A 13016-nucleotide genomic window follows, 5' to 3' on the forward strand; every position below is an offset into this window, starting at 1 on the left:
CCACATCTTAGTTTTAGGTCTGGAGAGCTGTTTTCTTTTATACTGCCTGTGAATTCTAGCCACCTTGATCAGTTCTGTGTCAGTACTCTCGGTTCTAGCTCCTTAACTCAGGTAGTACACTTGGCTGCACCTGAGCTCCCCCTCCTGCACTATGCCCTAGATGTATTCAAGGCAGTAAACTCAAGCAATCTTAAGGTTCATTTCATTTATTTCCCATCTCTTGAGTATATGTTCTTCATTGCCTGACATCCAGTTTCGTTAGCACTTTTTTCACGTATTTTGCTTAATTTTATTTTTAGTTTGAGTTGAGCATAAATCCATGCTTTTTTACTTCGTTAAAAGTCCTTTGGTGGGCGCCTGGGTGGCTCAGTGGGTTAAGCCGCTACCTTCAGCTCAGGTCATGATCTCACGGTCCTGGGATTGAGTCCCGCATCGGGCTCTCTGCTCAGCAGGGAGCCTGCTTTCTCCCCTCTCTCTCTCTGCCTGCCTCTCTGCCTACTTGTGATCTCTCTCTGTCAAATAAATAAATAAAATCTTAAAAAAAAAAAAAAGTCCTTTGGTTACCTTAAATAATGAAAGTTTTTAAATTAAGTGAAGCTTTAATTATTTAAGTTTAATGGAACCAGGAAATACTCTTCCTAAAATGTTATTCTCTGTGCAGTATCTAAAATTTTAATACTGTAGCACCATATTTACATTCTAGTATACTAAGCCTAGCCCAAAGAATGACAAAGCCAAATCTTTAGATGGCCTCGCAGTTCCTCATTTTCATTTGAACACCTTTAGTATTTATTTGCCTAAGGAAATTGTAATTATTTTATGCTTTGATAATTACAGTCCATAATTATTTGACTTTCTAACTATTAAAATGTAAGTTAATATTATTTTACATCTGAAATAGACCAGAAACCCGTTTATTTATGCAAAAAATCCTATAAAGTCCTTTTCCATGTTTACTACATAACTACTAAACACAACTGTTTTTCACATAGTCAGATTTCCTTGTTTCTAATTTCTGTATGTTTATTTTAATAGGCATATTATTGAACTTTATATTTCCCCTCTCACATGGTCTAGCAACAATTCTGTAATTCTTCCATGTAATTATATAAATAATACAAATGAGTATTCAGATATATAAGAAGTTTATATAACTTGTTTTATGCCCTGCAGACAGTTTTTGGGAGGTGTTGTTCTTTCCATAAAATTTCTTATGATTGTATTAATTAAGAATTTTCAATAAGTTTCTCTAATTAAAACAGGAAAGATTATGATTAATTACCTCACAGATCCTCTGGGAGCAGAGATTTTGTTATGTTAGCACATCTTTTTTTTCTTCCCACTGTTTCTGAATGGGTAACAAAGACATAGTTCTATATTAAGAATTGATGTTCTAAGGTACCTGGGTGGCTCAGGCAGTTAATGTTTGCCATCAGCATCGATCATGTCTCAGGGTCCTGGGATCCAGTCTGCATTGGGTTACCTGCTCAATGGGAGGTCTGCCTCTCCCTCTTCCCCCTCCCTCGTTTGTGCTTGCTTGCTCTCTCAAATTAATAAATAATATATTTTTTAAAAATTGATGTTTTTATTTGATATCTGTTTATGCTAACAGGTACTTTAGAAGTTCGTCTTATGGGCTGTCAAGATATTCTAGAGAATGTCCCTGGACGGTCAAAAGCAACATCAGTTGCACTACCTGGCTGGAGCCCAAGTGAAACCAGATCATCATTCATGAGCAGAACAAGTAAAAGTAAAAGTGGAAGTAGTCGAAATCTCCTAAAAACCGACGACTTATCCAGTTCAGTAACCAGATTTTTTAAAGCTCCTATAACAAATTAAAGGATCTATACAAAAGATTTAGCAATGGGGACAGCAATAGGAGGAGCCAAAGTTGAACGAAAAGCTTAACAATTATGATTTCTATAATTTAATTTTAAAGCATTAAAAGCTATACCTGTCAGGAAAACAAATGTAACCAAGTTTATTGAAATTACCTTAGAAAACTAAATGATATATAGCATTAATTCTTTTAGAAGAATGAAATATCAAGTGTCACTCTTCATGCCAAACAAAGTGTTCAGAGGCTATTGGATTTGTTACATCTTGATTTTTCAGTGGTATAATGACACTTCTAAACTAACTGAAATTTTGATAACCCCTGAACCAAACGTATTTACTAGGGTAGTAGCTCAATTAGACAAATGGAGGAGTGGGTAGAGGTTATTCTGCAACAGGTTTATGAAGCACTTGAGAGACATTCTAAAATGTAATTATAAACTATGATATAAAGGTGTAACTGGGGAGTGGAAGGGAAAGGCCTGTGATAATTCATTCTACTATAGAGCACAGAGGTGAATATGTCAGTGCTTTCCTATATAAAGATGGAGATTTAGGAAAAGTATGAAAATAAAAATTGCCTGAGGTAACAAGCTCTATAAAAAGTGTAGAGGCTGAAAAACTGGATGATTGCTATTTATATACAAATATACATATACAAAATAGCATTTAATCTTTGTGTTTTTCTCAAACACAGAGGATAAATTGGGAGTATCTAGTGGGAATGTATGTACATATAAAATGTAGCCATTTAAAACTCAAAAGCTTCAGGATTAAGAAAGCCCTTACGTTTGTGGCATGTGGGTGGCTTAGTTGCTTAAGACTCCCACGCTTTGTTCCTCCTCAGGTCATGATCTTAGGGTTGTGACATGGAGCCCCATGTCAGGCTCTGCGCTGGGCATGGAGACTGCTTAAGATTCTTCTCCTTCTCCCTCTGCATCTCTGCTCCCCACCCCAAAAAAGAAAAGGAACAAAAGAAACACCTTACTTTCAGAGGATCATAACTCTTTCGTTGCTATTAAACGGCAGTACTTCTGTTTTAAAGGTTTTAAAATACTTAAGCAAGTTTACAAATTGTAATTACAGATGACGTGTGTGCAGTTTTGAAGCTAGATAATACTGTGGTTGGTCAAACGAGCTGGAAACCCATTTCCAATCAGTCATGGGACCAAAAGTTTACACTGGAACTGGACAGGGTAAGATGAAAACATTTTACTTGAATCTTCATTATAATTGTTATTCATTTTGAATGTCCATGTTTTGTTTTAGAAGACTTAGAAAAGTTTGAACGCAATGAACGAAGAACCTAGGTATTTTTGACATTCCTCATCTGGTGAATTATATAAGTCTACCTTAAGACAGAGGTGAACATCAGAGTGCTGTAGTAGCTTTTGCTTTTGCAGTGATTTGAAAATGTCTAGTTTGTATGAACCTAAAAAACAACTGAGTGAGAGCTAAAACTGAAATGTATTTATTTTAGTAATGCACTCCCTAACAACTAAGGTCATTCTTCTGACTCACCATTTGTAGTTTATAGTATCAAAGCTGGATTTGAAATACACTGATGTGCTCCCTTACCCAGCCTTCCGTGTGTCTCATGAATGATGTGAATGGCTAGAATGAGATACGTAGCTTTAGAATCCAGCAGAAGTAAATTTGGTCCACAGCAGATTCAAGTCCATGGTGCTAACTTTATTATTTAGATTCTGATCCATCTATTGGGGTGTGGGAAGAAAATATTAGAACTTACCCCTAATTTTCCCTAAAAAAATAAGAAAGATATCAAGCTTTTTATCATTTAGTATTTAGGTTGATGATACATTTGTCATTTTAAAATTATATATATTAGTGAAAGCCGATTCACAGTGTTTAATGAAGATGTGAGGTGGTGATTATTGCTCTAGAAGCCTCTACTTTAAAAATATTTTTCCAGGGGCGCCTGGGTGGCTCAGTGGGTTAAGCCGCTGCCTTCGGCTCAGGTCATGATCTCAGGGTCCTGAGATCGAGTCCCACATCGGGCTCTCTGCTCAGCAGGGAGCCTGCTTTCCTCTCTCTCTCTCTGGCTGCCTCTCTGTCTACTTGTGATTTCTCTCTGTCAAATTAATAAATAAAATCTTTAAAAAATATATATTTTTCCAATTTGTTTCTTTCTTTCTGCATAGCCAACATCCTGATCAGGCCCTTACCACTGCTTTTCTTGGTTCAAAAAATGTTTTATATACTTGAACAAAATGCTTCATTTTCATATACATTGGTTTGCTTAGCTTTAATACCACCAACTATAGTGAGATATATAAAAAAGATATCTTAGACAAATGGTAAGAACTTGATTGATGTTGGCTTTTTTGTTTTTTACTAAAGTGATTTACTAGCTAATCCCCACATGTCTTAATACCAGACTGATTTTCAAAGAATACTACCTTCATCTTGGCATTCGTTCTCTCATTTAGGATTATCTATTCTTTAAAAATTATTGTGAAATTACTCATTCAATCAACAAATATTCATTGGTATCTACTATATTCCCAGCACTTCCAGGCAGTAGATTAACAATGAATAAAAAATAAGATCTTCCAAGGTTCCTCAAGGAACTTAGAAAGTGGTCTTCATACATACCTGATTAATTGCAGAATTTTTTACCATTCATCTGAAATGTAAGAGTCTGCCACCTCATTTCCCAAATATACCTTTATTTTGAGAATTTCAGTTAAAATGATGTTGAGGTCTTAGAATGCTGGACTAAGGTGTTTATACTTGTCTGTATGGGAAATGGGATGGAAGAGATAAAATGGGAAAGTTGATTTTGGAAGTTGTATGAAGAACAAATTTGAGGGAGGAGGAACTAAAGGCATGTATGTTGGCTGGCAGCTACTCCAGTGCTACAACTGTAAGATTAGGAGAGCTTGAAGTAAAATTTGGCAGTAGGAAGAGAAAAGATAATATGTAGGAAATGAAGGAAAAAATAGCATTAGTAACTAGTTGGATTTCAGTACAAGGGAAGGAATTTGTCTATAATTTGCAAAGAAAGTAATGCCCCAGTTATTAGAAAAATATATTGAAAGAGGATGGGTTCTATACCTAGTTACTGAGCAATTAAATAAAGATGTAGAACTAGAAGTCAGGTCTGGATAAACAGATTCAGAGATACCTGACTAGAGGTCACAGTGATTGCCATCCAGGTGGATAAGATCAATCCATTCATTTCACAAATATTCATTGAACATCTTATATATGTACCGGGCTTTTTATTAGGGTCTAGATTTACAAAGATAATATATGCTCATTGCTGTAACAGAACTCCTAGGCTTAATAATCACTAATTTTCTGTTCTTTGCCAAGCACTATTCTAGACCCTAGTAATGACTGATCAAAACTCTGAAGTCCATATACTGAGGGACCTTATATCCTAATGAGGGAAAATAAATAGTAAACAAGTTAAAAAAAAACAACTACAAGTACAGTGAAGGTAGTAAATAGGGTAATAAGGGAGTAGGGATTACTTTAGAGTAATTAGGGAGTCTCTTGAGGAGACTACATTTGACTTGAGACCTGATGAGTGAAAAGTTGCCAAACTTGTAAAGACCCAGTGAGAGTATTCCCAGCAAGAGGAGACAACATATACAGCCCCTGGGGTAGGAGGGAACCTGATATGTTTTAAGAATAAAAATTATAAAATAGAAGATCAAGGTAAAGTGAAGTAGATGTAGGTACGTGCTGAATCACTAGGATCTTTTTAAGTTAGGAATTGGGAGACATTTGAAGGGTTTTTAATAGGGGAGTTGACATCATTTGATTTATCTATAGTAAATGATGTGATAGAAGTAAGTACCATGTACTATAGAAACTGATAAAAGACTTATTGACACACCCTGGGAAGGAGTTTGTAAAGGAAACAAAGGTCTAAAAACCAACTCTTAAGCAGTATCCCAAGAAAGGTTTGCCTGCCAAAGAGAAGTCAAAAACTTTGAGTTCAATCAAATCATACTTTAGATAAACATTATAAAAGCTTATCCAGTGAATAATTGCAGGAATTTTGAGGTGATGAAAATCCTATTACATATCAAACAATTGATAAATGGGCTTTTCAAAAAGTCTATTAAAGAAGAAATTCAGCAAAGATTTTGTAACTGTCTTTCAAGTTAAAGGAGGAACATATGAGGAAAAAGTTAGGGTAGGGATAGCAATGAGATTTTAATTTGTGTGTATTTATTCTCATTGATTAGTAGTGACGTCCTGGAGCTCACCGTTAAGGTTTACTGGATGGGTCTTGGTTTTCAGAGATTATACTGATTAAGTAGCAATGTTTGCCACATTCTTGGAGAAGTGGCAAGTAGCAAGCTGTTGTACATGTTCCATCCTTGGATTGACTGTATACTTTGTGGCCGTGGAGGACAAAGCAAAAGTCAATGGATGGCAGATTTTATTTCAGTACAAAGGGTAATTGTTAAAAAATGAAATGAGCTACTATAGAAAATAGTAAGTTCTCTCTCAATAAAGTTGAACGAGCAGCTTGTAAAAGAGATTTTAAAGGAATGCTTGTATGAGAAAAAGTTAAACTTAAAAGATTTTTTTTCAACTCTGGTATTTTCTCTTCAGGTAGAAAAACCAGCATTGTTATGTGCTATAAACTAGCTGTTTAAATAGTTGGACCAATATAATTCAATCAAGCCCACTAGAGAGGGAAATAATAGTTGGGGTTGTTAATATATACAGATACAGTTTTCATGCCTTGTTATATTTGTGGCTTCTTTCTAAACTGTGTGAATACATATAGATATTTATGACCATAAAATGTTTCTTTCAGTTCCCATTCATTTTTAATGTATCAGATTTGCTATAACATTGGCTTTGAAGCCAGGCAAAATGGGCTCATTGTCCATCTAGTACTTAATATCTTTTGAAAATAGACAAATTACATAAACTTACAAATGGGCATTTGTTTCATCATCTCTAAAATGGGGTTAAAATACATGGTCAGCCCTTGAACAACACAGCTTTAAAGTGTGCAGGTCCACTTAATACATGGATATTGTACAATAAAGTACTAGAGATGTATTTTCTCTTGTGATTTTCTTAATACTTGGTTTTCTTTAGCTTTATTGTAAGGATATAGTATATAACATACAAAATATATATAAGTTGACTATTTGTGATATCAGTAAGGTTTCCAGTCAACAGTAGATTATTAGTAAAGTATTGAGGAGTCAGAAGTCATACTCAGATTGGTAACCTTTGCGTTGTTCAGGGGTCAACTTGTAATCTTTCAGGACTGTTAGAAAAACTGAGGTAGTGTATAGAAAATCCCTTTCATTGCCTGGCACATTTTAGCCACTCAGTGGCATTAATTCTTTCTTTAGCCCTAGGCTTTGATTTGTGGGTGGCTATGAATTTAAGTATAATAGAAGAATATGATAGGTTATGGGGAATTAATTGGTTGAATGTCATTTTCTTTCACTTCAGAGCCTGTTTAAAGTAATTACAGGAGTTTTGATGAATGGTATGATCAAAATGAAGCTCAGAGAGGAACACCTAGATGGTTCAGTTGGTTAAGCATCCAATTCCTGATTTCAGCTCAGGTCATGATCTCAGGCTTGTGAGATGGAGCCCCACATACCATCAGGCTTCACCTTCAGTGTGGTGTCTGCTTGAGATTCCCTCTTTCCCACCCCTCCCCCTCACTTATGGGTGTGCGTGTGCTCTCTTTCTCTCTCTCAAATAAATAAATGGATCTTTAAAGCAAATGAAACTCAGAGGATTATTGTTAGAGGGAAAACAGCTGGTTAAAAGCTTTCTCTTGTAGCCAGGCTATTGTCTTACGAAGTTTTATATTTAAAATAGAACTTAAAAGTAATACATACATACATATAAAATGCAGTAAGAAAGAACTCAAAAGTAAGTTATCCGGGGAGCCTGGGTGGCTCTGTGGGTTAAGCCGCTGCCTTCGGCTCAGGTCATGATCTCAGTGTCCTAGAATCGAGCCCCGCATTGGGCTCTCTGCTCAGCGGGAGTCTGCTTCCCCCTCTCTCTGCCTGACTCTCTGCCTACTTGTGATCTCTCTCTCTGTCAAATAAATAAATAAAATCTTTAAAAAAAAAAAAAAAAGGTAAGTTATCATCATCTTATAGTTAAGCTGAGCCCCAGGGTAGTTAAATATTAATAAATGCCAGAGTTGGTACTAGACCTCAGTGTTGTTCAAAATGAATATTCTTTCCTCTATGGTAGTTTGAATGAGGTAGATAACAGTTAAATAGAGGAAGAAATAACAGAAAGATAATGAAATCTGAAAGAGAAAATAATTTAAAATTACTTAGACTACAAGCTTAGAAAACTACAAAGACTGGTAACTGTTGATTGGTTTTTCTTTACTTGTAGTGGTGATCTTCACCTAAAATTTTTTTTTTCCATGACTTCAGATAGTCTTCCTACTTTGGAGTAGTCCTCCCTTTCAGAGTTTGAAAACAGTGCATGACTAAGTAAAGCTATTCATCCCTGAGGCCAGCTAGACTTTCTAGGTTCCTGGTAGGCATGTTCCTTGTTCCTAATTTGATTAGAAACTTCTTTTTGACAGAGACTACATTCCTTATTGTGATAACCACTTGTGTTTACATATTACATTTCACTTTTTCATGTGCCTTTTACCCTTTTACTTCATCCCTTATATTTATAGAATATTTATTTATGGAAAATGTTATTGAAGTATTTATAGAAAATGTTATTTTAAACTGTCTGACGTGTTCATGCCTAGCATTTTGCCTCAAATGTCAAGTTTCTTTTGTACGGGATTCTGGAACTTAGTTATTTATACTGTTTCTATCCTTTTCAAGGTACAAAGATTCATAGAACTTTTTGGAGTTAGGAGATACTCTGGAAATAATCTAGACCTAGAATAATTTAAGAAAGCCCAAATTATGTTCCTGGTAGGTCAGGGCTCCATAGAATTGTCTTAGGAGAGAACACAGAGACTTTTTGTTTGTTTTGATATTCTGGGTAAGATATTTGAAATTTGCCACTTAAGAAAAACAAGCTTTGGGGCACCTGGGTGGCTCAGTGGGTTAAGCCTCTGCCTTCTGCTTAGGTCATGATCTCAGGGTCCTGGGATTGAGCCCTGCATCAGGCTCTCTACTCAGCAGGGAGCCTGCTTCCTCCCCTCTCCCTCTCGCTGCCTTTGCCTGCTTGTGATCTCTGTCATATAAATAAATGAAATATTTTTTAAAAAAAGGAAAAACAAGCTTTGAAAATTGCTGATGTAATTTAATGTAGCCCCCTCACTTCACAAATTAATAAGGAAATTATGGCCTAAGGATTGTAAGTAACTAGCCTAATGTATAATCAAGAACTCTTTTTTAAAATTTTTACTGTAGTATAGTTGACACAGTATTATATTATTTTCAAGTGTACGATGTAGTGATTCAGCAAATCTGTATATTATTTTTCTGCTCACCACAAGTGTAGCTACTTTGCCACTACACAAAGCTGTTATAATGCCGTTGATTATATTCCTTATGCTTTTATCCTTTTTCCCTGCGACTTACTCCATAACTGTAAGCCTGTATCTGCCACTCCGTCACCCATTTTGCCCATCCCCTCAATCCACTCCCATCCCTCTGGCAATATCCATTTGTTCTCTGTATTTATGGGTGTGTTTCCACTTTTCATAAATAACCCAGGATTCTTTTATTTAAAAAAACTTTTTTTATCAAGTAATATCTATGCTCAGTGTGGGATTCAAACTGACAAGTGTGGGACTCAAACTGACAAGCCCAAGATCAAGTCACTCCACCAACTGAGCCAACAAGTCACCCCAATAATCCAGGATTCTTAATGAAGTTCCTGTGTTCTTTCTATTCTTATCAGGTTACCCTTTTTATATTTTCTTTAAAAATTTGGTCCTTTTTAATGTTTACTGTAAACACATTAGTAGCTATGTAATACCTCATTTTTCCTGAATTCCCTCAGTCCTGGGGGAACAAGCCATAGAATAGGAATATAATGACATATTAATTTCTTCTGTGTATGAGCTATCTGACTCTGACCATACTATTCAATCTGAGATGCTATTTTTTAACTTAACATGAAACTGCAGGCGCCCTGAATGGCTCAGTCAGTAGTACATGCATCTCTTAATCTCGGGGTTATGAGTTCAAGCCCCATGTTGGGTGTAGAGCCTACTTAATTAAAAAAAGAAGAAGAAGAAATGAAACTATGAAAATATTTACCCTTCTTCCCTTTCTGCTGCTTCCAGATTCTATCAGATGACACAATATATTCTCTGAGGCTATGAATCTGGAGACAATGAACTATGTATATAATCATCTACCTTTTTTTTCCCCATCCCTATCATCTTTTGATGACCAGTCTCCAGTATTTCTTAAGGACTTTGGTTCTTCACTTCAGCATCATTATGGGAGATTAAAGGGAAAAAAGAACAAAACATATATGTAAATAACCTACTTAACATTGTATTATTACAAAGTTCTTGGAGCATCTCAGCCACAGTGTACCTTTACTCCTTGTCATTTTAGCAATGAATGGTTCTGAAATCTTAAATTTGATATGCCAGACTTAACTAATCTTTTACTTCTCTAAAGGAGATAGTTACATAAAGCACCAAGATTAATGGTTATATAGTAAGTGACAGCCCATGTTGTTATTGTTACTCATCTGGCTCTCTTCTTTATTACCTCAGAACTTGATATTTGATCAACTATTTCCATTTCCTTGATTCTTCAGGAAAGGACTGAAGAAGGGCCATCAGTCCCTTCCAAATTACATTTTCTTTTCCCTGTACCCTTAAACTAGTGTTATCCCGAACCTTGTCCTTATTGACATGGTTCCACATAAAACATTCTTCAACATTGTCTTTATATCAACAACACCTGTTCTAGAAACTCCCAGCAGCCAGTCATTTCTACCATCTGTCTTTTTTGCTCTAATTTACTGAATACTGCTAAAATATTAATCATTACAATTACTATAAGTTTTAATTTCTCACCTCAGTTGGGCTTATAAAAGTTATCCTGCATTTCAGATCTTAATCCCATTACCAGAAGCTTTTCTTCCACCTATCTCTTCAAAATTCTATTCCCTCTCAGACTCCTTTGCTTCTGTGTTATAGATAAGATTAAGATCATTAGGATGCAGCTTCCTCAGATTCCTTCATCACCTGCAAATATTTCTGTATCTTTTTCATTGGTTTTAGAGAAAGAGGTCTCTCTCGGTCCTGTGAGAGCCTATAAGAATTCAGTTTGTGCTCCAGTTTCCATTCTCTCTCATCTCCTAAACCCTTTTCCATCAGTTATCCCAGCTATCACCTATATATTTTTTTATCTCCTCTTTTCTTCCCATCTCTGATTCTTCTGCATATGTTAACATTCCTCCCACTAAAAAATAAAAATTTGTTTTGCTTCTTCATAGCTCTGTTGATAGGTCTCTCATACTCAAGATCCTTGAAGTAGTAATTTGTGATCACAATCTATTCTTCCTCTGTCATTCATTATACATTGCACTGAAACTTGTGCTGTAATAGGTCCTGAATAACACACATTACATATAGTGTCATTTAATCCTCCCAACAATCTTGCATATATAATTATTTTCACTGTTTTGGGGATTATTTGAAGTTCCAAAAGTTAAATAACTTTTCTTGCCCTCACAGCTAGAAAGCACTGATTCTGGGAATCAACGCAAGCATCTGACACTAAAGCCAAGTCTTAACTGACACCAGTATGTTCTTTTTTAATAGTGGGCTAACTTGTCTTTTTGTTTCCAATATAGATTTTATTAATGACATATCACAATAGTAATGATAAAAGCTGACATTTACTGAGTACAGACTATGTACTGAGTTTGTCTTAACTCTTAATTTTCATACCACCCTAGTGTTTGATACCATTATTATATATATTTTACAGATGAGCAAACTGAGTCTCAAAAAAGGTAAGTAAGTAACTTGCCCAAGGTCACAAAACTAGTAAGTAGTATCAAGCTAAGATGTCAACCTATGTTGTTCTACAGAAATTAATTGTTTATGCAGTACCAGGCAGTCTTGATTCTAGAGGCCTTGTTTTTAATTACTATATTGCCTGATCTGACCTGACCTCTACTCCTCTATATTTTAAATCCTTTAGTGGTAGCATATAATTTACAAGTTAAAGACCAAATACTTTGCAAATCTTACGAAGCCCTTCATGACTGTCTGCCCATCTTCTCATCTTTATTTCCCAAAGTCTCCCTTCTTAATATTCTAGGCTTTAACTAGATGAAACTATTTCCTATCCATATGATATACTTCATGCATGCTTAACTTTGTACATTCTTTCCCATGTGACTACTGTGTTCTCTCCTCCTTTAATTTTGTAATTTATATCTGAAAACCCAATTGAGCAATCCTTAACCTTTTCTGATCTTCCGACTACCTTTCCCTTCGGAAAAATTGGTCAGTTCTTCCTTTTGTATCATTGTGCCAGTTGTATATGCCTCTCTGTTGCCAGTATTTATTTACATTTCCATCTCCCTAATAAAACTGAACTGTTTAAGAACAGGACCATACATTGCTTCTCTTTGTATCTCTGTCACAGTACTGAAGATAGGTATTCATTGAGTATTAACAGGATGAATGAAAATAATTTATGTAAAATATCTTTAAAAAGCAGGTTGTTTCAATTTCCTCTTTTTCCCTCATACATCAACATACCCAGGTGACACACTCTTACTCGTACAGATTCATACAAATAGATTTTCAGAATGACACACATTAAAATCTGAGGATGAGGGTCATAGACAATTGAAAATATCTTCTTTTTACCTACTCCCATGCTCCCCCACACAAGTGAGTCTGACTTGTTTCCCTGTGCTTTACCTGTTATTGTCCTATAGCACCGTATTGGCATTTTAGCTTTTTTCTACCTCTGTGATCTTTAAAGTATCACACAAAGGCCTACATTTAGTGCTGTGAGAAATACAAAACAGCAAGAAATGTTCTTTCCATAAAGTACCCTGTGGTCTGGTAGGTTTAAAAAAAGCAGTTTGAGACAAAATAAAGAACTATTTAATTGTGTTTCAGAAACTTAGGGAAGAATTCTACCCAACATGAGCATGCATCAAAAACTTTAAAATACATAAGGATACAACCACCATCAGTAAGCAGCAGTATATAATGGGCTTATTCGTTGTAGAGTATA

At 35.5% G+C, this 13016-nt stretch overlaps 1 protein-coding gene across 1 annotated transcript in view; it reads left to right on the forward strand.

Moving 5' to 3' along the window:
* Positions 1–13016, forward strand: part of PKN2 (protein kinase N2) — a 132008-nt gene that overhangs the window by 84043 nt on the left and 34949 nt on the right. The window contains exons 7-8 of the mRNA XM_082688584.1: positions 1613–1798; positions 2923–3032. Coding sequence (XP_082544710.1) covers positions 1613–1798; positions 2923–3032 — 296 coding nt within the window. The remainder of the gene's footprint in view (positions 1–1612; positions 1799–2922; positions 3033–13016) is intronic.

The sequence above is a fragment of the Mustela nivalis genome (genome assembly GCF_964662115.1).
Source record: "Mustela nivalis genome assembly, chromosome: 10".
Classification (NCBI taxonomy): domain Eukaryota; kingdom Metazoa; phylum Chordata; class Mammalia; order Carnivora; family Mustelidae; genus Mustela; species Mustela nivalis.